We start from the raw sequence: 24,227 nt of genomic DNA on the forward strand, positions 1-24,227 counted from the left end.
CCAGCCTCAACAACTTAATGAAACCCTGTCTCAAAATTTAAAATGAAAAAGGGCAGGGGACGTAGCTCAGAGGTAGAGTGCCCCGGGTTCAGTCTCCAGCAGCGCACACACACACACACACACACACACACACACAGAGTCCCCTTAGACTTCAAGCAACAGTGCCACCTAGTAACTTTGGGCTCCTTTTGTCAAAAAATGAGCAGGCAAGGAAAAAGGTCACCATTTACCAGTCAGAGAAATTAATTCTAACCATCAAGGCACCCAGGGTATAAGGCTGGACATCTACTGGTATTTCCCTGCCCTGTTTTGATTGATTGATTGATTGATTTTTGGTACTGAAGATTGAACCCAAGGGCGCTTAATCATTGAGCCATATCCCCAGTCCTTTTCATTTTTTATTTGGAGACAGGGTCTCACTAAGTAGCTTAGGGCCTTGCTAAATGGCTGAGGCTGTCTTTGAACCGGCGATCCTCCTGCCTCAGCCTCCCAAGCCGCCAGGATTATAAGCGGGCACCACTCCGCTTGGCTCCCCGTCCAGGGATGGTGTTAAATGAACAAGTGTAACAGTTACAGTTCAGGAAGGGCATGTTGACCAGGGACTCAGACCCCTCAGGCATGAAGCCTCGGTCACCCCACCAGGTAAACCATCCAGATCAGTGAACGTGTGAGCCAGAGCTGAGGGGCATCTATACGCGGTGGCAGAGGAGGGGAGAACATGGGCATCAAGGCAGCTATAAGACCAGCAGCCATAGCAGGGATGGTAGTTCATCCCTCTCATCATCCCTTTTTAAGTCTCTGTAGGAAGACAGCAGCCAGAATCCTGGAGGAACTGCCTCAGAGGGGATGAACTTTCGCTCTGGAAGAGGTGGATCCCACCTCTGGAAGGGGTGGCCCGTGGTGGATACTGTGCTGGGCCGCACTTGGTCTCATCCCTTCAGGAAGCGAACAACGGAATTCCTTACTTCCCACTCACCCCGCCTGCCACTGCCAGATCTGTACCTCTAAAGTGCCTCCCCCGCTCAAGAACTCTCAGTGGCTCCCAGCTGCCTTCAGACAATCCCTTTGGTATGGCTTTCTAGGCCTCCAACAGGCCTGCCCCAGTCTACCTGTCCAACTTTCGCTTTCAAGTCTCATAGATCTCATCCCTACAGCTGACGAAAACCGGACCAGTCTCCTTCCCTTGTCTGTTATGGCTCCATCTTTTCATGTAGCTCCCTTCACGTGAAATATCCTACATCTTCCCTGAGTCCCCCTTTTGAGTTTCTCATCCTTTACATCCTTAATAGTGGGGCAGGAAAGTGTTAATTGTCAGTGCCTGTTAGGGTTCGGATGTGAGGTGTCCCCCAAAAGCTCACGTGTGAGACAACGCAAGAAGGTTCAGGGGAGAAATGATTGGGTTGTAAGAGTCTAAATCGAAACGGTGAATTAATCCCCTGCGAGGGACTGAGTGGTAACTGAAGTGGTGGGTGTGGCTGGAGGAGGTGGGAATTGGGGCGTGGCCTGGGGTATATATTTGCATCTGGTGAGTGGAGATGGCTCCCTGCTTCCTGATCACCATGCGGGCTGCTTCCCTCTGCCACACTCTTCTGCCTTGATGTCCTGCCTCACTTTGAGCCCCAAGGAATGGAGTCAGCCACTTATGGACTGAGACCTCTGAAACTGTGAGTCCCTAAAAAAGCACCTTTCCTCCTCTACAACTTGTTCTGGTTGGGTCCTTTAGTCACAGCAGTGAAAAGCTGGTTAAAACAGGGTCCAAATTCTAGAGTTATAAGGCCTGGGTTCACACTCTCTAGCTCTGCCACTTTGTGGCTGTGCTATCTGAACCCAGTTGCTTTACTTCTCTGTGCCTTTTTATCTGTAAAATGGGGTTACTAAGAGAGGTTACCTTTTAGGGAAAATTCAGGGATTAAAAGAGAGAATCTGGGCAAGTTGTTTAAAACAGCACCTACCACAGAGTAAACATTAAATACTGGATAATACTTCTGTGGTGTTTTTGGAGGGGAGGGAGGCATCCAACCTAATTTTTCCACAGTGGGCCACATAGCAAATAGCTCAGCCTTTGAAACTCTTTGATTCTATTGCTGAGGCACACAAACAACCACAGATAGCAGATAATTGAAGAGTGTGGTGTGTTCCAATAAAACTTGATTTATGGAACCGGTTAGTTTTGCCACAGTTGCTAAGCCCTGCCTGGCCCCTGGGTTTGGGCCCAGCATGAGTGGAAAGCCTTCCCTCACCCCCAGGAGAGACTGGCTTCTCCCACCAACCCTGAGTATTCTCAGTACCTTAAACTCCAAGAGCAACAAGAAAACACCCCGCTGTGTGGTTTCCTGGCTTCCTTGAGTAGAGGTCAGAAGGGGTGGGAGGCCACACTACTTGTGGTAGTGACCAGGGTCCTTAGTTCCACTTACGCGTGACCTGGCAAGGGATTTCACCCTCCCAGTCTCAGAGGACAAAAAATGGAGACTGCAATAAAGCCATGGTGTGCACCCCCTGGGCACCCCCGTGTCAAAGTGAAATGTCCAGAAGATGCCAGATCTTTCTCTATATTCCAATTTCACTTTTGTGACCTTCCAGCTATTGTGTGGTTGCTGTCAATCATGACAATGACGGTATTCTTTTGCTACATCAGAAGCCCGGCTGTAGCCATCTCGGCCCCCCACCCCCACCAAGGCCACGAACACCCGTACAGCCATCCCTTGGAATCTGTGGGGGACTGGTCTCAAGAAGCTCCTCAGATGCCAACCTCTCAAATCCCTTATTAAAATGGCCTGGCACTTGCACAGAACCTAAGTTCTTTTGTATGGGTGGCAGGGTGCTGGGGACTGAACCCGGGGGGCGCTTTACCACTGGGCTGCATCCCCATCCTTTTTGACCTTTTATCTTGAGACAGGGTCTCACCATGTTGCCCAGGCTGGCCTTGAACTTGTGACCCTCCTGCCTCAGCCTCCCAGGTGAGGATTCCAGGTGTGCACCACCATGCCCAGCTTCTCCTACATACTTTAACGCATCTCTAGGTGACTCACGATGGCTAGTACAAGGTCAGTGCTGTGGAAATGGTCACAATACTCTATTGCTTAAGGAAAAAAGATTGTCCATGGTCGGTATCCAGACGCAAATCTTTTTCAAATATTTTTTGACTCCAAGGAGAAGGAACCCATGGCTATGGAGAGCGGACCAGTTGACTGGCTACCTGGCTGGATGGCGGAGCTGGGTATTTACTTACGACTGGGGGACCCCTCCAATCCCAAAGCCCACCAGGCCTCGGAGCACCAGGATCCAGCTATACACAGGCGCGAAGGCGCTGAGGATGCCGTAGTAGAGGGTCCAGAGCACGCTGATCTTCAGGCCCTGCGGAGAAGGAAGACACCCGGTCACAGGGCTTCTCCGCACAGGTCACAGGACCTCTCTTCACACCCGGATGGCATGGGCTGCAGGAAGCCTGGCTGCAGCTCGGTGGCAGAGCGCTTGCCCAGCATGTGCGACGCCCTGGGTTTGATCCCAAGGAACACACACACAAACACACACACACACACACCAGCTCCCATGCAGGGGAGGTATGTCACTGCAGAGCAAGAGCGTAGCCTGCGTGAGGCCCCGGGGCCCGTCCCAGCACCCCCTCCCCAGATGCTGCCCATAGGATTAAAGAATCGTCACCCCCTGGCTAAGGGATGCCTGGGGTTCTCTGTAATGGGTGGTGCCAATCCTCAAGGGCATTGTGAGAAAACTGTGGGCCACTCTTTTTTAATATATGTATATTTGCAGATGGATGCAATACCTTTATGTATCTATTTTTAGGTGGTGCTGAGGATTGATCTCAGTGCCTCACACATGCCAGGCAAGCACTCTACCACTGACCCACACCACCAGCCCCTGTGGGCCATTCTTAATGGTCCCATTGATTAATACTTTATGCCAATCAGGGCCCAGAGGTGTCAGCCACTCCACAAGGCAGGAGACTCGTCCTGTGTCTCAGAGCATCGCAGACGTCCTGCCCGACCCCACTGCCGCACCCGGGAGACCCTGTAAATGATCCGCACCTAGATCTTCACTCTGCCTTAGGTATAGACAGGACGGGTGTCGGGGGGCAGAGCCCAGGTCATACATTGACTTTTCTAAGAAAGGAAATGCCAGGTAAATCAGAGGAAGTTTTACTTTTTTTTAAATTTTTTTTTATTTTCCACAACTTGACAACATCATTTGTTTCAAAAAACCATTCTGTCAGTAACAATGTTACATAAGATACCTGAGTCACTGAAGGATTGTTTCAGTATTTATCTGCATTCACAGGGCTCCTTTATGAATTGACTCATGTAAACTTTATTTCAAAATGCCAAAGAGTAGAAGAGAAAGCTTAGAAAATGTTCACTTAAGTCCGAACTTATTTATAACGAGGGGCAAATATTAACTAGTTTCTTGTACCATCTAGGTTAAGCTGTATGTGAAGAGTTGCCTGTTGAAAATAAACCTTATCTTAGTTAATGACCTTAAAAATTTTTTTCCTTAGCTACAGCATTGGAACTTGTCATTTTTTTAAAGGTTGTGAATGACTGGATTATTTTATCTCTGAAATTGACACCAGGATCCTTAAGAAGGCATTTACTAGCCAGTCACGGCAGCGCATGCCTGTCATCCCAGCGGCTTGGGAGGCTGAGGCAGGAGGATCACAAGTTCAAAGCCAGCCTCAGTAAAAGAAAGGCACTAAGCAACTTGGTGAGACCCTATCTCTAAATAAAATACAAAACAGGGCTGGGGAGGTGGCTCAGTGGTTGAGTGCCCGAGTTTAATCCCCAGTAAAAAAAGAAGAAGGCATTTACTATAGTTTTAATTTGGAATGTCCCCCAAGGGTCTGTGTGTGAAAGGCTTGATCCCCAGGTTGGCACTACAGAGAGGTGGTGGAGCCTTTAAGAGGTGGGGCTTAGCAGGAGGTGGGGCTTAGCAGGAGGTGGGGCTTAGCAGGAGGTGGGGCCTAACAGGTTTTAAATATTATGGAGGCGTGGCCATGAAGAGACTGTGAATACCTGGTCTCTTCCTCTTCCTTCCTATTTTCTTTCTGCCTCTCTGCCAAGAGGTGATCATTTCTGCTCTACTAAACGCTCCCCTGATGAACTACCCCACCACAGGCCTGAAAGCGAGGGGACAAACTAACCCCGCACTGAAACAAACCTTTTCTCTTTAAAGGTTGATTTATCTCAAGTATTTGTTGCAATAAAAAAGCAGACTAACACAACGTGATCAAAAACATTCATGGCGGGCTGGGGATGTAGCTCAGTTGGCAGAGGGCTTGCCTTACGGTGCACGGGGCCCTGGGTTCAATCCCCAGCACCACGAAAACAAAACTAAACAAAAAATGTCCTGGCGTTTTAAGCAGCAGAACATGTGTTCACGCAGGCTGAGAACCACAGCGGGGACACAAGGCTTCAGGATGGACAGGGTACAGATTCCTGGAGCACTAATTACTCAGAGAAAGTGAAAAAGAAACTAAAGGAGAATGTAATTTATATCACAGTCACCGTCAAATGCGAGGGAGTAGAATGCAAATTTTATGTGACTTTTAAACCTGCTACGTGAGGTCCAGAAGGAGTCTCTGCCACACTCCTCCCAGGAACCAAGGTGGAGTTCCCCCTCCTGCCCTGCAATACTTCAGGAGGGAAGTGTAGAACACGCTGATTTCTGCTTTACTCTTAAACTGAATTTTAAAACACTAGAATGGAGATCTCTGTCTAGAGGTCCTTTAAAAATGGTGATAGGTAATAGAAAATTTAAATCATTTGTATTTCCTTGCAAGAAAGTTACTTTTTTTTTCTTTCAGTACTGAGGATGGAATCCAGGGCCTCGCACCTGCTAGGCCAGAGCTCTACCACTGAGCCACGCCCCCAGCCCCCCTTTTTTGGGGGGGAGGGGGCGGGGACAGGGTCTCACTAAGTTGCTTAGGGCCTCGGAAGCTGCTGAGGCTGGCATTGAACTTGCAATTCGCCTGCCTCAGCCTCCCAAGTTGCTGAGATCATAGGTGTGGCCACCGCCCCCAGCTCCTTTCCTTAAAAAATACATTAAAGTAAAAAAATTTAATTGTAATTTTAACTAATCAGTCTACTTCAGGCAGGACAGGGAATGGAACCCAGGCGCACGTCACCACTAAGCTACATCCTAGCGCTCTTTATCTTCTACTTTAGAGACAAGGTCTCACTAAATTGCCCAGGCTGGCCTCCAAATTGTGAGCTGCCTGCCTCGGTTTCCCAATTGCTGGGATTACAGGTGTGCACCACTGTGCGGTCTCATTTTAATTGTTTTTAAAAGCAAGTTGATATAAAGAAAGACAGTGAAGGGCTGGGGGGGGGGGTAGTTCAATGGTAGGGCACTCTCCTACCATGTGCAAGAACCTGGGTTCCATCCCCAGCCCTGTAACGGGGGCCCACTTTATGCTTTGAATACAGCCCTTGCTGCTGTGCGACTTATTTCTTAAAGGGACATGTTTCTTTCTCTTCCTCTCTTCCTGCTCCTCCCTAATCTCTCCCAGCTCCCTCATCTCCAGGGAGATAGGGTTACCTTTCTTCCCCATCCCAGGCAGAGTTATCTGTCCGTGAGCACACACCTACCACAGGGATGAAGTAATTCAGACTGGGATGGCACAGAAGATCTCAGAAATGACTATCTTCCAAATTAATAAGTGAATTACAACTCCAACAGAGAACCCTGGAATACAGCCTTTGAGTCACCTCTTTAAAAAATCCTGTTGCCCTTTAGGGGCAGAATCACAGGCTCTGGGACAGAAGTCCCTGTGCTTCTCCTTTGCTAGCAAAGCAATGAAACTTCTTCCTTTTTCTCAAAACAGTGTCCTTGGGCTGGGGATACGCAGGTGGTAGCGTGTTTACCTCGCATGCACAAGGCTCTGGGTTCAACCCCCAGCACCAAAAAAAAAAAAAACAAAAACAATAAAAGCAGTGTCCTCATTATTGGATTGGTGTTGGGGACAAGAACTGAGCTTTCGGTAACAGCTTGCACAAAAACAACAACAACAAATAAAGATACATAACTAGAAGAACAGGTTGTCAGGAATCACTGATGTCTAGGAAGCAAAAATAAGAAAGCAACATTTCTGCACCCCAAAGCCACCACTGTGAAATCAGTTCCTGCTCACTGATACTTCATTCTTTTAATTTAATGTATTTTAGTTGTCAATGGACCTTTATTTTATTCATTTATTTATATGTGGTGCTGGGAACTGAACCCAGTGCCTCACATGAGCTAGGCAAGCGCTCTACCACTGAGCCACAAGCCCAGCTCTACTTCATTCTTTTCGTTGGGCTAAAGTTCACTTCATTGGGATTTTCTTCCCTGAAACCCAAGCAGTCTTATATCTGACACAGGACATAATGAGCAGCAGAGAAAACAAGAAGAAAGAAAAACAAAGCAGGAGAAGAGAGGCCGCCTGGGGCTGCGCCTGCCTCTGAGCTGTCAGAGGCTCAGCACAGACGGCCACGCCCACCCGGCTGGCTCCCAGACACAGGCACGCAGGTGTCTGCTGACGCGGGGCTCTCCAGCCGCCCCCACATGGGGATGTGGAGCCATGTGCAGGTACTGTCACAGGGTCACAGAGTTTCTTGACACTGAAGGAATGCGTCAGAGGACTTTCTGCTGGACTATGGTTACTCTGCTTCCCATCTGATCTGACCTTTATCATTGACAGCTCTCCGGCCCTCCCTGCCTGCCTTCCATACACGCTGTATATCTATTTTGTATTTTATTTACTTATTTACTTTTGTGTTCCTGGGGGGCTGGCATTCAGGGCTTCTCCAGGCTAGGCAAGCGCTCTACCACTGAGCTACATCCCCAGCTTCCAAACACCTTTATCCAGCACCCCCTGCTGTATCCCAGGTAGCAGAGGGAGTGGGCTAAACATGCACTCGTTAATTTGCTCACTGGATTATCCATTCCATAAAAGCCTTGAGCCCCTGTTGTATGCCACTGATAAATATTAGTAATATTCATTCACTCACATTAATGAGTAAATATTCATTAACCTATCCATTTATTCAATATACAGCTGTTGAACACTTACTGTGTGCCCAGTACTAGAGCTACTGATATATATATATAAAACCAGTTCATTCATTTGTTCAGTGTGCACGTATTGAGCACCTGCTGTGTGCTTGGCAATAGAGACATCTATTACTCATTCATTCCTTCATCTATGCAAGATGGTGTGTATCAGGCATCGTTGTCCCCACTACATCAGGGAACCCAAAAGCTGCAGGGCCTCTAACTTCATCAAACTTCATCTGCATTTTTAGACCACAGTTACATCCTTATACTGGGTCCTGACAGTGTGGGAAGAGATTATTTTCATTTCTACTTTACGAATTAGCACAGCAAGGGCAGAAATAGTTTAGTGATTTGCTCAAAATTAGCAAGCGCCAGAGTCAAGCCTGGAGCCAGGATTTCCAACCCTGAAGGCACTCTGAGTGAGCCACTCCCTGCTCCAGGGCCTTGGATGGCCACTCCCCGCTCCAGGGCCTTGGATGGCCAGTCCTGCCCCAGGGCCTTGGATGGCCCCCCTGACTGCTGACAAGAACACACAGGCACAATGCAGGTGGGACAGACCAAGGCCAGGGGCGGCCCAGGGAATGGGAGACAAGGTTCCCTGACCTGGCCTCTACCCAGCTCCCCGCCAGTAACCATGACGGTGTGGGTCCGGGGCTATGAGATGACTGGTTTTCAAAAAAAAAACAAGCTGTTTGTTTTTGTGCAAAATAAAATAAAACTCAGAACCATCTAAAACACCCAGGCGAAGAGAACAGGGCTGGAGCTGGGCTCAGGCAGAACGCACGCTAGCACGCTTGGGGCGCAGCTGGCCATTGCACCAAAACCAAACCCCAAAACACACAGCCGGGGCCAGATCCGGCCCCGGGGTGGCCAGTTAGCAACCGTAGTCTAGAAGGGCTGGTGATGCACAGGCCCAATATGCACCCTGGACTCCTCCAGTCAATCTCCAGGACGAGGACCCAAACCGCATTCTGGATTTTCTTCCTTGGAGCCCCAGACAACGTCAGCGTTTCGCGCGCCGGCAAACATCTCCGGGTGTTCTGAACCTTTCTGGTGGCGTCTTCCCAGAGCACCTCGGGAATGTTCAGAGGTGAGAGGACTGGATCTGGTCAGCTGCCACCTCCTCAATCCTCCGGCTTGGAAGGACCGACCTACTGGGGCGCAGCTGCAGGCAGGCGGGGCGTGGCTGAGGGTGGGCCCCTGTGGGCGTGTCCAGAAGGGGGCCCCTTCCCTGTGGTCACTTCTCTGTCCCCCTCTGCTTCCTGACCTCGCCGTGAGTTGAGCAGCTGTCCTTCACTGAGCCTTTCCCTATGATGGGCTGCCTCACCCCCTGCCCAGGGCCAAGCACGGACTGCGACCCGGAAACCATGAGCCCCGGAGAAACTCTCCTCCTCTAAGAAGTTGTTACCGCCGGGTATTCTGGTCACAGCGGAAAAAGCTAACTAAAACGGCTAGCTCAACCGGGGCACTGGGATGTGACCCCAAATGTGCTTATCTCCCCGACCCCAAGGCTACAACGCCCTCTGTCACTTTTCTGTGGTGCCACAAACTGCCAGCCTGTGGAAACTTCTGCAGGAACCCAACTGGCTCACTGAGTCCTGGCCCCATATGGGACTGCCCGGCAAAGTCACGAAGTGGACACTCTCGGCGGAAACCTCCCTGCTGGGCGGAGGCAGATCAGGACATCTTCTGCGGCTGCCAGGCCTGGCCAGCTGCCCGGCCTGCCCCGTGTTCCTGGAGAAGTCCTGGGGAAGCGTTTTCTAACTGCAGCCTGGTCCTTGCTCCCGGAGGCCGGCAGCATTCCGAGCTGCCCTGGGGGGAGCCCTGCAGCCTGGGGTGCTTTCCCACCTCTCTCTCTGGTCACACTAGGTGTGGAACCTAGTCAGCTGGTCAGGACAACGGGTGGGACCCCTGGGGGTGGCCCTCCCAAGCCTCATCTATTTGGGATGAATGAATGTCGGACTGATGAGCTGAGTTCAGGGGATGATTCAATTCTGTTTGCTGGCAGCCAAGGTCAGGGTGAAGGCCGTGGACTGTGGAGGTGGACACAGCTGTATTTTAACTGCTCTGCCATTAATGGGTACCCGGAACTTCACAAACAACAGTGGACATGAATGAAACTGTTTCTGTGTCAAGAGCTTTATACGCAAGGCCATCATTTACTCCTTGCAACAGCCCTAGGTGAGAGAGTGTTATTTCATCACTTAGAGAACAGAGGCACAGAGAGGTTGAGTGGCTGGCCCAGGATCACACAGCCTTGTCCGAGTGGACAAGCTGGGATATGAACCCAAGCAGTCTGGCCCAAGGCCATGCTTATCATAGCAATATGCTACTATGTCACTTGTGAAAATGAGCCACACAGGTAAGTATTGGGATGAGAGCTGAGCAGGCCAGAGGATAGAGAAAGAGGATGAAGAACTGGCTCTTCATAATACTGCAACTTGGCATTGTCTGCACAGTGACTTGACTTGGGCACAGGAACGTCCTGGACGGGATCATCCTTTGTGATGTGGGGTGTCCTCTGTACTGTGGGGTATGGGGCAGAATCCCTGCTCTCTGCCCACTAGATTCCAGCAGTGGCCCTCCCCCTAGCTGCGACAATGGACAATGTCTGCAGGCGCTGGCAAGCGCTCCCCTCCCCACACTCAAAACCGCCGTTCTGGAAGGAGCCAGAATTCGCAAGATTCAATCAGCGTCTTTCCGAAAGCCATCGAGGAATCTGTGAAATCGAGGCTCAGGTTTCCTGAGAGCCCTCTCTTCCTTCCTCCTTTACCTCCTCCCTCGCTGGCTCCCTTCTGCCCTCACTTCTTGGGTTAGGGATGCTCACGACCCCTCGACCCTCCAACCAGGAAAAGGGTGAAGCCGTCACTCACACCCTTGGGAAATGGTCACTGTGGCGGGTGGCATCTAGCAGGCTGAAGTCCAGAGTGATCCCTCCAGGCCAACAGGGGACCAGTCAGCCTGGAGAGGCCTTGCCAACCACCCCTGCGGCCCCAGAACCCACCCAGATCCTCTGGCCATGATGGCCACACTCCTCTTCCCAGCCTGTGACCCTGGCCCCGCCATGGCCGCTTCTTGGCAGGTGAATGCACGGCCATCTCCCTGGTATCTGCCGGCCCAGTGCTTCCTGCCCAGTTTGAGAGGATGCAGCTGGCGCCTACTTCTTGCATCCCTTCAGACATCTCTTCATTCCTTGAGTCGACGTAGATTTACTAAGTGCCTAAAGATTTAAGCCACGAACGTCACAGTGAAGACTGAGACCCACCCTGAGAAAGAGCAAGACGTGACGCTCTGACCCTGTGGCCTTGGGCAAGGCGCCATTCCCCGTGCCTCGGTTTCCTCGTCTGCAAAGTCAGAGCCATCACGCAGGTTGGGTATCCCTGTCCCAGAATGCTTGGGAACAGAAGCATTTCAGATTTCTTCTTCTTTTTTTATTTTTTAGACTTTGGAATATTTGCATCAATTGTATTAGCTGAGGATCCCCTAATTAAAAAAACCCCCCAATCCAAAAACGCTCCCAAATCTTAAAAGTTCTGAGCACCAGGCCAGCACGCAAACACTTCCAGATTTTCAGATTCTGGAATTTGGGTCTGGGGCGCCTGCTGGTGACCGGGTGAGCTGGCGTGGTGCCAGGCACTATTTTGCTTTCAGGCTGCGACACGTTAGTCGTAGTGGCCGTGACCCGTTACCTACCCACTGCCACCCACTTCTTTCCTAACAGAGTTCCACGTTGGCTGAGGTTCCCAATCCACGCCCAGCCCAGGGGGCAGATTTTATCAGCCAAAGCCAATAGTTCTCACCAGGGGTCCCTGGACGGCGGCAGCAGCATTGCCCGGGAACTTGTTAGAAATGTCACAGCTCTGCTTTCACAGGTCCGGGTGCCCAGCCTGTGCCCGGCACCCAACAAAGCCATCCCTCCAAATGGCACTGGAGGCGATGTGGGTTCTGTCAGTCTTCTTTGTATATATGAGGAAACTGACGCTCAGACAGGTCGATTCACTTGCACAAGGTCACACAGTCAGAAGCAAGAACCCAGGTCCACCTGACTGCCAGCAAATCACCAGGACGCTCCCCTGCCTCTGGCAAATGGCAGCTAATGGAGAGCAGCCAAGAAGGACAGGAAAGCTGTGGTCACAGAGTGTGCACCACTGGGGTGGAGCCTCCACACAGCTCTTGACCCTCCTGAGGGCCAAGTCCAAGGGCTGGAAGAATCAGAGACCCAAGTGCAGCGTGACAAAGTAAGAGCTGTGGGAAAAACAAAGGGGACCCTCCAAAGCCACAGAAGCAATGAAAACGCAGACCTGCCAACGGAGCCGCGGCCACGTCAGGGCAGGAAAGCCAGTGCCGTGCCTGCCCCGCCTCACTGCACGCTCGGAGGACACCAGCGGCCCCCAGCCACGCGCAACTCCAAGCTTCCACAGTGGCCTTAGTGCCCTGTCCCCTCGCAGTCCTCCGACGTGGCTCTCCACGTGGCCTGCCATGGCTACCGCAGCAGAGGTGTTGCTCCCCGTCCCCATCACCCACGGCAAGGGACCTGGAGGACGCAGGCTCAGAAGAGGCTGACTTACTGTTTTCCTGCCGTACTGGTCCGAGATATTTCCCCAGAGCGTGGAGCTGGACATCATGCCTACAAAGACCACCTGTGGATGTAACGACAGCTTCTATCAGCGACACGGACCAGGAGACAAGGAACAATAGCCCATACCCATAGCATGGCACCCCATGAAAATAATAAGCTGCAGCCAGGCACAGTGCTCCATGCCTGTCATCTCAGCGGCCTGGGAGGCTGAGGCAGGAGGATCGTGAGTTCGAGGCCAGCCTCAGCAATTTAGCAAGACCCTAAGCAACTCAGAGAGACACTGTCTCAAAATAACATATAAAAAGGGCTGGGGATGAGGTTCAGTGGGAAAGGGCCCCTGGGTTCAAGTCCCAGTACCAAAAAAAAAAAAATAGCCAACCCTGGCCACAAACCCACCAGGGCACAAACACCATCTTGTGCATCGCACAGCCGCTTACAGCGCGGGACCATTGCACCAGGTGGGTGTTATTGTTACCCCCATTTTTCAGATGAGGAAACTAAGGCCCAGCCAAGGAAAACCACTCCACCAGGGTCCGACAGGCGCCAGGGGTGGGCGGCGGGACTGGATTAGGCAGAGAGGCTACAGAACGAGGATTTCACCAGCTTATCACCCAAGAAATGTCTCGCCCTAGGGCTAAGGAAAGACACGGGCCAGAGCGCAGAGCTGGAAGTGGGCAGACGGAGGGCCGGGCGGGGCGAAGACCACCATTCGGGGCGCTCACGGCGCCGGGCAAAGCTGGCGTCACGTGGTTCTTCCTTGGCCCACCCCACCCGATGGACAGGGAGCTGAGGCTCAGGCAGGCGAAGACACCTGCTCGGAATACCCCGAGGAGGATCGCGCACCAGCCCGGCAGCTGCCTGGGGCTCACCCCAGCAGACACCTCGCTAAATGCCTGGCGCTCACCTTACCTCAGCCCTGCAGCCCTTGAGGGGTGCTGCTCGCGTCCCCATTTAACAGCTGGGCCAACTGAGGCCCAGGGAGGAACCGCGCTGCCTCGGTTCTGTCTGACCCTAGAAGCCTTTCTGCTGGCGGGTCCCAGGGTAGTGGCCAGAACAGGGTGCGCGGTGGTCCCCGGGTCTCCAGGACCGCCTGTCTCTCAGGCCACAGGGCTCAGTACGCGCTTGCCACCGCCGCCTCGCTCCCGGGCACTCCAAGCCCCCTCTAGAGGCCGCCTAATCCTAACGCAAGGCAAGTGCCAGCGAAACAGCTGCCACCCTGTTCAGGGAACAATGACAGGATAAATCGTCTGTGCCGCGATATTCTCCCAGGATCTTCTCTCCGTGTTGGGTCAGATCCTGAGCACAGGGTCAGCTGTGCGCAGGGCACCCAGGGAGAAGCAGAGAGGGGTCACTGCAATCCCGGAGGGAGCTTCCCGACCCTCCACAGCCCTGTTCTTTCCTGAGACCGACTGTGGGGGTCTGACCTGCCCCCCGCCCCGGGTGGCTTCTCCCAGTCTCCGTGCAGAGTGCGCTGCGGGCCACCAAACCCCCCGGGGTGCCTCGGAAGGGGACGCCCTCGTCAGTCATCTAGGCTCCCCGGCCTTTACTATGATTTTTAACAAAACAGGAGGATGACCCAGTCGGGTAGCCAGCGAATGAGATCACTAAGAGTTACTTTTCATACATGAGAAGGGTGGGCGCTTTAGTATAGAACTGGGACGTTGCATTAAATTCTCAAGCGGCATTAGTTTATTGAGTTATAACAGAACACCTGCCTGGCCCCTAAAACTTCTTTCATGACAACAAACTTTTCATATCCGTTCAGTAAAAATGACAAGACAGAAAAACACTAGTCATATATAACCCAGAAAAAAAAAAAAAGTGCTAAAACCTGGGTTAGTTTAGCAGTAAGTAATCATCCAAGAATGCATGAAATATTTGGAAAACACCCCCTACCACTCACTAAGGGGTATGGTCTCAATAAAAATTTACTTATGTTTAATAATTATTTGTTGCTGTGTAGGGTGGTGCAGGCCTGAAATCCCACTGACTTGGGAGACCGAGGTAGGAGGATGGCAAGTTGGAGGACAGCCTCAGAGACTCAGCAAGAGCTTGTGTCGAAATAAAAAATAAAAAGGGCTGGGGATGTAGCTCAGCACCCCTGGGTTCAATCCCCAGTACCAAACAAAACAAAACAAAACAAAACAAAAAACTATTTGTCAAAATTAATTACTCTTGACCACATGAACCTCAGATAAAGTATTACTCTCTAGGCTATATAAGGAACTCAAAAAACTTAACACCAAAAAACAAACAAACAAATAACCCAATCAACAAATGGGCTAAGGAACTGAACAGATACTTCACAGAAGGAAGATATACAATCAATCAACAAATATATGAGAAAATGTTCAACTTCTCTAGCAATTAGAGAAGTGCAAATCAAAACTACCCTAAGATTTCATCTCACTCCAGTCAAAATGGCAATTATCAAGAATACAAGCAACAATAAGTGTTGGCGAGGATGTGGGGAGAAAGGTACACTCATACATTGCTGGTGGGACTGCAGATTGGTGTGAATACTCTGGAAAGCAGGGTGGAGATTCCTCAGAAAAATTGGAATGGAACCACCATTTGACACAACTATCCCACTCCTCGGTTTATACCCAAAGGACTTAAAATCAGCATACTATAGTGATGCAGCCACATCAATGTTTATAGCAGCTCAATTCACAAGAGCTAAACTATGGAACCAACATAGATGCCCTTCAACAGATGAATGGATAAAGAAAATGTGGTGTATATATATGATGGAATATTACTGACTTTTAAAGAAAAATAAAATTATGGCCTTTGTTGGTAAATGGATGGAGTTTTGAGAATTTCATGCTAAGTAAAATAAGCCAAACAAAAAAAAAAAAACCAAAGGCCAAATGTTTTCCCTGACAGGCGGATGTTAATTCACAATAAGGGGGCGGGGCTAGGGAAGAAAAGAGTTACTATAGGTAGAGGGGACGGAGGGGAAGGGGTGTGGGGGTAGGAAGGATAGTCAAGTGAAACAGACATCATTACCTCATGTGCATGTATGACTGCATGACCGATGTGATCCTGCAACATGTATAATCAGAAAAATGAGAAATCATACTCCATTTATGTATGATCTATCAAAATGTATAAATGCATCCTACTGTCATGTACAACTAATTAGAACAAATTTTAAAATAATTAAAAAATTAATTACATCTTGTTGATCTACTGTGTATTACTAAAAATCACAATGATAAGTCAATGCAGGAGAAACATTTTAATGTGCAGAGCTTTCTCATCTCAGAAAATTAAAAAACAATCATGTAATATTTAGATCTGTCATGGAGAATTACGATAGAGTGATGAATGCGATATTTTCAAGTGCAAGAAAACATTACATGGAGTTAAAATTATAGGGAGAAATGAAATAGAAATACTAGCCCAAGAAGAAAACGAGGTGGGAATATCACTCAGATACTGGTGGACTGAGATTAAAGGGGGAGCATCTGCCCGACCTGGCTCAATACAGGCCCTGGGCTCAATCCCCAGCACCACAACAAACCAACCCCCACAAAAACACAACGCAAAATTTCCAAATTCTTCTGAAGAACTTTATGTGTTTTGTTTGCTTGTTTTGGAGTAGCAGGGATTGAACTCGGGGGGCACTTGGCCACTGAGCCACACCCCCAGCCCTTTTTTATATTTTATTTAGAGACAGGGTCTCACTGAGTTGCTTAGCATCTCACTTTTGCTGAGGCTGGCTTTGAACTCACGATAGTCCTGCCTCAGCCTCCGGAGGCGCTGGGGTGACATCAAGGTGTGCGTCACCGCACCTGGCTTTTGTTTGCTTTTGGGTTTTTTTGTACTGGGGATTGAACCCAGGGGTGCTTCACCACTTAGGGTGCTACATCCCTAAGCCCTTTTTAAATATGTTTTACTTTGAGACAGGATCTCATGAAATTGCTGAGGCTGGCCCTGAACTTGGGATCCTCCTGCCTCAGCCTCCTGAGAGGCTGGGATTACAGGCCTGCACCACCTGGCTTGGCTTCTTTATGCTATCTTAAAACAAATGATGGTGGCTATCAGATAAGTATTTCAATTCCACTGGATAGATTTTAAAATAGTAATGCGATAATTTTATTTAAATTTTTTATATTTCAATATGCTGGAAATGATATCAAACCTGCAACCTACAACCTTTCAACTCTTATTTTTCGCAGTGCTGGGGATGGAACCTGGGGCTCGGTGCATGCTAGGCAAGTGCTCTACCTCTGAGCCACCTCCCCAGCCCTATTTTGTATTTATTTAGAGACAGGGTCTTGCTGAGTTGCTGAGGGCCTCGCTCTTGCTGAGGTTGGCTTTGAACTCGCAATCCTCCTTCCTCAACCTCCCAAGCCACTGGGATGACAGGCGTGTGCCACTGTGTCTAGTATTTCTTGTGCCAACAATGATAGGCAGGGCGTACCCTCTTCATGCAAGCAGCAGTCAGACAGCCTCTGACCATGTGGCTCTAACTTTGCCACTGAACAGTGGGGGTGGGGGGCTCTGGGTCTACCTAACCCCCAGATTCCAACTCCATCTCACAAGACAGTCGTCTGGGGCAGTGGCTGGGAACAGGGCCTCTGAGTCCGCCAGGCCTGGCCTGCTGAGCTCAGGCCCTCACTGGTTTATTAACAACCTCAATTTATTGAGCACTTATTAGGTGCCGGGCTCTGTCCACTTTCTCTTTGATCCCCTCCGTCCTGTGGAAGAGAGAGTATGATGGTCCCTGGTCATGTGACCTGGAGCAAGTCAACCCACTGTTCTAAGCCTTATTTTCCTTATTTATAGAAATGGGGGCCATAATAGTATCTCTTTCCACAGGATGCAGGGGGGTCAAAGAGAAAGTGGACAGAGCCCGGCGCCTAATAAGTGCTCAATAAACTGCGGTTGTTTCTAAACCCATGACGGCCCGAGCACAGCAAAAAAGTTAAAGCAGATCAAAGAAAAAAATAAACCAACGACAAGACCAGAAAAACCCTGCCTGGAAGAAGCAGAGGCCTGGCTGATTCTCCCAGCGGGGCCTGCGGGAACCAGGAACAGGAGAACTGCCACGTGCTGTCCCTCTTGCCCTGCTCCAGGCCCGGTGATGTATTTTGTTGCCCATCTGCAGAAAAACAGGCCTCTATTTTGTCGACCATAAAGTCGTTCACCACAAAAACGGAGGTGGATGCTGTGAAGTTCCTCCCACTGAGCAGCATGACTTTATTGCTAATATCAGGCCAGGCCTGGCTGTGGCAGGAACTCAGGCCATTCCAAAACAGTTATCTATAAAAGATAATAAGAAGAATTAAAACGCCCAAGCAAGCCAGGCATGGTGCTGCACGCCTGTAATCCCAGTGGCTCGGGAGGCTGGGGCAGGAGGATAGTAAGGAGGCCAGTCTCAGTAACTTAGCGAGACCCTGTCTAAAAAAAAAAAAAAAAAAAAGGGAGGGGCTGGGGATGTTGCTCAGTGGTTAAGCACCCTGGGGGTTTAATCCCTGGTACTGAAAACAAAACAAGCTCCCAGCAGCTGGGGAGGCTGAGACAGGAGGATCGTGAGTTCAAAGCCAGCCTCAGCAACGTAGTGAGGCCCTCAGCAACTTGGCGAGACCCTGTCTCGAAATAAAACATAAAAAAGGGCTGGGGATGTGGTTCAGTGGTTAAGCACCCCTGGATTCAACACCCAGCACCAAAAAAAGAGAAATCCAGGACACCCAAGCAGCATTCTGGGATGTATTCGCAGTAAGAAATTGCTCTCTGCCACTAGCCAGGCCGCGGGGCCCTGAGTACGTGGCTCACCGTCTGTGAGCCTCATTTTCCTCAGTGTCATAAGGGCTAAAGGGCACGACGTACACTACGCAGCGCTCAGTACAACATCACTCACGCCCACTTCACAGGAAGCACCCCGGAGGCACTAGCTCCTGTGATCCCCGTTATCACCCGCTCATCTGGTCCAGCAGTCCCTTCCCTTCTAGAAGGTTCCGCCCCTCCCTCCAGGAGACCCTCGTTCCAGGGAGCAGCTCTAACCACTGCTTACTGAGCAACTACGACCCGTCAGGCACCATCTTCTCTCTAGTCCCCCAGACACCCCGAGTGAAGGAAGCAACATCCCCTGCTCCCCGTCAGGAGAGCGAGGCTTGCAGAGTGAAGCGACTGGCCCAGGCGGGTTCCAAGTCCCCCACGACTGAGCAGCACGTCGGGGGCCCCAGGTGGATGGAGCCCAGCGCCTGATTCTTCTCTGCTGAGCCTTGAGCAGCAGGAGCGGGGACATCCCACAGGGCACCCAGGGGAGCAGAGCTGTGCACGACCACCCGGAGAGAGAGGGCCTCTGGGCTGCCTACCGAGGTCAGCAAGGCCACCTGCCAGCTGGGGAGCCGCCACTCGCAGTGCAGCTGGGGCGCCAGGATGCTCAGGATCATCATCTCCATGGCGTCGGCCATCTGCAGAGAGCAAGGAGACACCGTGAGGCCAGGAGGCTGCTGGCACTGACCCCAGGGGCAGGCGGCAAACTGCACCACTGCCTGCCCAGACCCACCGAGAGCCCCTGTGGTTCGGCCAGTGCGTTACCATGGTGGAACTGACCGTAGTCACTTACCACGCTGCGTGTGCTTCCCCGCATTTAAAAAAATACAGGCACTCCCCAGACGAAATGAGACAATGTCCTATTTCTAAAATCTGAGAAAACTTTTTTTTTTTTTTGGTACCAGAGATTGAACCCAGGGGCGCTTAACCACTGGGCCACATCCCCAGCCCCTTTTTATATTTTATTTGGAGAGGGGGTTGCTCAGGGCTTCGCTAAGTTGCGGAGGCTGGCTCTGATCTCGCGATCCTCCTGCCTCAGCCTCCCGAGCCGCTGGGATGACAGATGTGCGCCACCACACCCGACTTGAGAAAAACATCTCCAGTGAGGTGGAGAGACAACTATCTTTTCTCTTTGATGCACTAAAGATTAGCTTGTCTCTGGTCCCTAGGTCATTTTGTTCGTGTAGAATTCTATTTAACAAGTGCGACCTTTTCAAAACATACTCGAGGCCCCAGCAATTAAATATCTTGGTAAATTTTCAGGACTAGGCAAACAGAATAATAAGAAATAGAGTTTACAAGCAGACTTGTACAACTATAGGACCATGGCGTTCAACAAAGCTGCTTTTCAAATTAGTGGGAGAAATAATGCAGGGAAATTGACCACTGGTTTGGAAAAAATATGTAGTTTGATTGGCATCTCAAAAAACCAACTGCAGCTGGGTTAAAGGCCTAGCTACTCTCTTTGCCACAGCTATGGAGGGGATTTCAGCAAGAGGGTGTGAATCCTTTGAAGCAGAAGGCTTCTTTTTTTCTTTTTGGCAGTACAGGGGATCAAACCCAGGGCCTTCTGCACAGCTAGCAAGTGATGATCTGCCACCAGATGATCTGCTGCTACATCCCCAGTGCAGAAAGCCAATTTTATTTGTGCCTGTTTTTCTAGGGAGCAATCACAGCAGACACCACCATCTCCTAGTAGCCCTGAAGCCCCAAGGGTGGAGAGCCATCTAATTAGCTGGGAGCTTCAGCTCCCTCCTGGGGGCGGGGCGATCAACAGCCACACCCAACGCCTCCCTGGCACAGAGCTGGATGGTCCCTATTTACCACCCTACAGAAGCCTCACTAACGGGCACTCAGGCAAAGACTATGCAAGGGGGGCGGAATTCTGTCCCTCCTTGTAGATCATGGGAACCGCCATGAGCAATGTGGGGGTTCTCGGAGGTGCAGGTGAGCCCCCTGCCCCCGCCCTCCAATACTTGCCCAAGCCAGGCCGGTGAGTACGGACAGCTTCCACTGAAATTTTCCAAACCCGATAGCTTCCACCGCATCTTCCACCATGAAAGTATCTGAGAAGGAGAAGGGGAATACGGATCAGTGCACCTTGCATGGTCTTGAGCCAAGCTAGTCAATCATAGCACATGCTGCTTCTAGAACTTTCCCTAGCAGAAAAAATTCCAGATGTTGTGGAAAAATGTCTTGCTATTGCGATATTATTCACGGCAGGGAAAACTAGAAACCCAGAATGTCCTACCAGCAGAGCGCTGGTTAAATCAATTATTATAGATTATATGCAAATTATTAAATGTTCACGCTATGAAATATGACCTGTTGAAAAGAATGTATAAAGAAAGATGTACATAATAATTTTTTTGAGGTACTGGGAATGAAACCCAGGGGTCCTCTACCACTGAGCTACATCCCCACGTTTTTTATTTTGAGGTAGGATCTAAGTTGCTGAAGCTGGCCTTGAACGTGTGAGCCTCCTTTCTTAGCCTCCCAAGTCACTGGGATTATAGGCATGTGTCACCGTGCCTGGTCTGTTAATTTTTAAAAAACAAGCTGGACAACCTAATATTTATAGATAAATATAGAGATATGTTTATATGTCTATATCTATAGATGACTTTAGGGTTTTATTTTTGTTATCTTCAGATAGAGGCAGCGGAGAATCATAAGACCCGTTCACTTTCTTCCTTTTATAATTTATTACTTACACAGGAAGAAATCAATGCTTTTATTTTGCATTTTTTCCAGGAGCTGGGGACAGAACCCAGGACCTCCCACATGCTACCACTGAGCTCCATCACCAGCCCAAATGGCTTTTTAAAAGCAGAGTTCCATCTGCACCGAGGTGGAAAGACGTCCACTCTCTATTGTTAAGCGGAAAATGCGAGCTGTGGAGAAGTACACACGGGAAGAGCTGCTTTGTGATAAAATTAGGTTCCCCTGTGTGCGCCGGTGCCTGTGCGCATGCGCGCGTCGTGCCGGCGCGAAAGGCCGAGAGGACCTTCACTCTGTTCACAGTGTCCTCTTTGAGAACCATGCTCACTTTCCTACTTTGGACATTTCTAGAACATCTGAATACTTTCCCAAGAAACACATGTTATTTTTTTGTACTCAGGGGAGGAAAAAGCATAATTTATGAGCTAATAAATATTTTAAAGAGTACCCAACGATTAAACCCAAGATGGCTTGCTGAGCTGAGTCCTGGCACAAGACCCCTAGAGAAGGGTGGGGATCTGAAGGAAGTGTGGTCGCAGAGACGCACCAGTGCTAAGTTCTCAGTCCTTCCTTCCTTCCCTCCTTCCTTCCTTCCTCCCTCCCTCCCTCCCTCCTTCCCTTCTCTCTCTCTCTCTCTCTCTCTCTCTCTCTTTTTCTTTTTTTGGAGGGGAGGGGTACCAGGGATTGAACTCAGGGGCATTGGACCCCTGAGCCACCTCCCCAGCCCTATTTGGAATTTATTTTATTTAGAGACAGGGACTCCCTGAGTTGCTTAGCACCTCGCTATTGCTGAGGCTGGCTTTGAACTTGAGATCCTCCTGCCTCAGCCTAATTTCTCAGTTCTGAAGATGCACTGTGATCAGGTAAAGTGCTGCCCTTCGCACAGGCTGGGTGAAGGGTAGGTGGCATCTCTCTCTACCCTCTGCTACGGTTTGGATCTAGACTGTTCCCAAAGGCCCATGTGCTAAATAAGGCTCAGTCCCCAGCCATGGCGCTATCGGGAGATGTGGAACCTCTCTGGACGTCTCCACCTAGTCAGAGAAAGCCAGGTCACTGAGGAATGTCCTTGAAGGGGAAGCTGGGGCTCAGCCCCTTCCTGCTCTCCCTCCTTCCCTTCCTGCCTGCCAAGATGGGAGCAGCTTGTTCCTCCAGATGCCTCCGCCTGAGGTGCTGCCTGGCCACAGGCCCCAAGAGACCAGGCCCCTCAATCACACACTGTGACCTCTGGGTCGATGAGCCACAATCAATCTTAACTCTTTTTACATAAACATCCCGGTTATTTTGTTGTAGTAACAGAGAGTTGACTAACACACTCTTGTTGCACTTTTTTTTTTTTTTTGGCAAATCTAAAATGATTTCCAAATAAAGTTCATTAAAACCTAAACATACTGAAGAAGGATGCTGGGTGGTCCCCCATGGCCACCCCCCAGGGTCTCCTCAGTCCCTGCCGGGAGTCCTCGTCTTTTTTGGAATTTCAACCATGAGCCTCTTAGGCTGATTGTAATTTTCTCCAAAAGTGTGAACTGGTGTTTTTCACACCGCAGGTTCTAGGTTCCCCAGGAAACCTATTACGGTGAGTCTAATGACATCGCCAATTTTTTTTTTTCAGTACTGGGGACCGAGCTCGGCCTTGTGCACTCCGGGAAGGGGGTCTACTACTGAGCTTTGTCCCCAGCCCGTAATCAATAACAGGAACAGCACTAACGTGGGGCATTTGCTGAGAGCAGCCTGCGTACCAGGTGCCGCATCAAAAAGTTACTGTGAGTCATTCATCAAGTTCCCATGACAACCCTATGAATGACACACCATAGCCCATCGGAGGGGGCGGGGACTCGCCCGGGTTGCAGGCTAGTGTGTGGCAGCGCTGGGAGGTGAGCCAGCTCAGCTCGGCGATGTGGCCTCTGCTCTCAATTCCCGCTGTCGCTGCCTCCTGAGATCTGCTGGGAACGGGTCCTGGGTTGGGTTGCTTGCCCTCCTGTGTGGGGAACCTGGGGATCTCAGGAAAGCATGGAACGTCTTCTCGCTCGGCACCAGGTGGAGACGGGAGTCCGACACTAGGCTCTTATTTGACCATCCTCTGTTCAGAGGCTGCACAAGGTCATGGGGCTGTGAGGCCAGATGGCCTGGGCACCAATCCAGCTTGGCTCATTCCTAGCTGGCAGTCCTGGGGAAGATGCTGAATGAACCCTTCTGGGCTTCAGTTTCCTTGCCTGAGGACGGGGAAGACGGTGGGAAGACGGTGGGAAGATGGGGAAGACGGTGCCGACCGCACCTGTTATGAGGGCTGAACGGGAAATCCATGTAGAGTGCCCTCAGCAGGACGGGCACAGAGTGGGTCCTCAGCCAGTGACAGCTACTGTCGCCACCATCACCACCATCACCACCACCACCACCATCACCACCACCATCACCATCATCACCATCACCACCACCACCATCACCACCACCACCATCACCATCATCACCATCACCACCACCACCATCACCACCACCACCACCATCACCACCACCATCACCATCATCACCATCACCACCACCATCATCACCACCACCACCACCACCACCATCACCACCACCATCATCACCACCACCACCACCACCACCATCACCACCACCATCACCACCACCATCATCACCATCACCACCATCACCACCACCACCACCACCATCACCACCATCACCACCATCACCACCACCACCACCACCACCACCACCACCACCACCATCACCACCACCATCACCACCACCACCACCACCACCACCACCACCACCATCACCACCACCACCACCACCACCACCACCATCACCACCACCATCACCACCACCACCACCACCACCACCACCACCATCATCACCATCACCACCATCACCACCACCACCACCACCATCACCACCATCACCACCATCACCACCACCACCACCACCACCACCACCACCACCACCATCACCACCACCATCACCACCACCACCACCACCACCACCACCACCACCATCACCACCACCACCACCACCACCACCACCATCACCACCACCATCACCACCACCATCACCACCATCACCACCACCACCACCACCACCACCACCACCATCA

The 24,227-nt window shown here is 50.7% G+C and overlaps 1 protein-coding gene across 2 annotated transcripts in view; it reads right to left on the reverse strand.

The window, feature by feature from the left end:
• The window catches only part of SVOP (SV2 related protein), an 87,495-nt gene that overhangs the window by 42,337 nt on the left and 20,931 nt on the right, over positions 1 to 24,227 (reverse strand). For both annotated transcript variants that reach the window (XR_013765759.1, XM_079151367.1), the window contains exons 3-6: positions 20,396 to 20,481; positions 18,955 to 19,053; positions 12,615 to 12,686; positions 3,230 to 3,354 (exon numbers count right to left, since the gene is read on the reverse strand). Coding sequence is in view for 1 of the 2 variants with exons in the window: in XM_079151367.1 (XP_079007493.1) it covers positions 3,230 to 3,354; positions 12,615 to 12,686; positions 18,955 to 19,053; positions 20,396 to 20,481 (382 nt within the window). In the remaining variant the exon portion in view is untranslated. The remainder of the gene's footprint in view (positions 1 to 3,229; positions 3,355 to 12,614; positions 12,687 to 18,954; positions 19,054 to 20,395; positions 20,482 to 24,227) is intronic.

Source organism: Sciurus vulgaris, assembly GCF_902686455.1.
Source record: "Sciurus vulgaris genome assembly, chromosome: 8".
Taxonomy (NCBI): domain Eukaryota; kingdom Metazoa; phylum Chordata; class Mammalia; order Rodentia; family Sciuridae; genus Sciurus; species Sciurus vulgaris.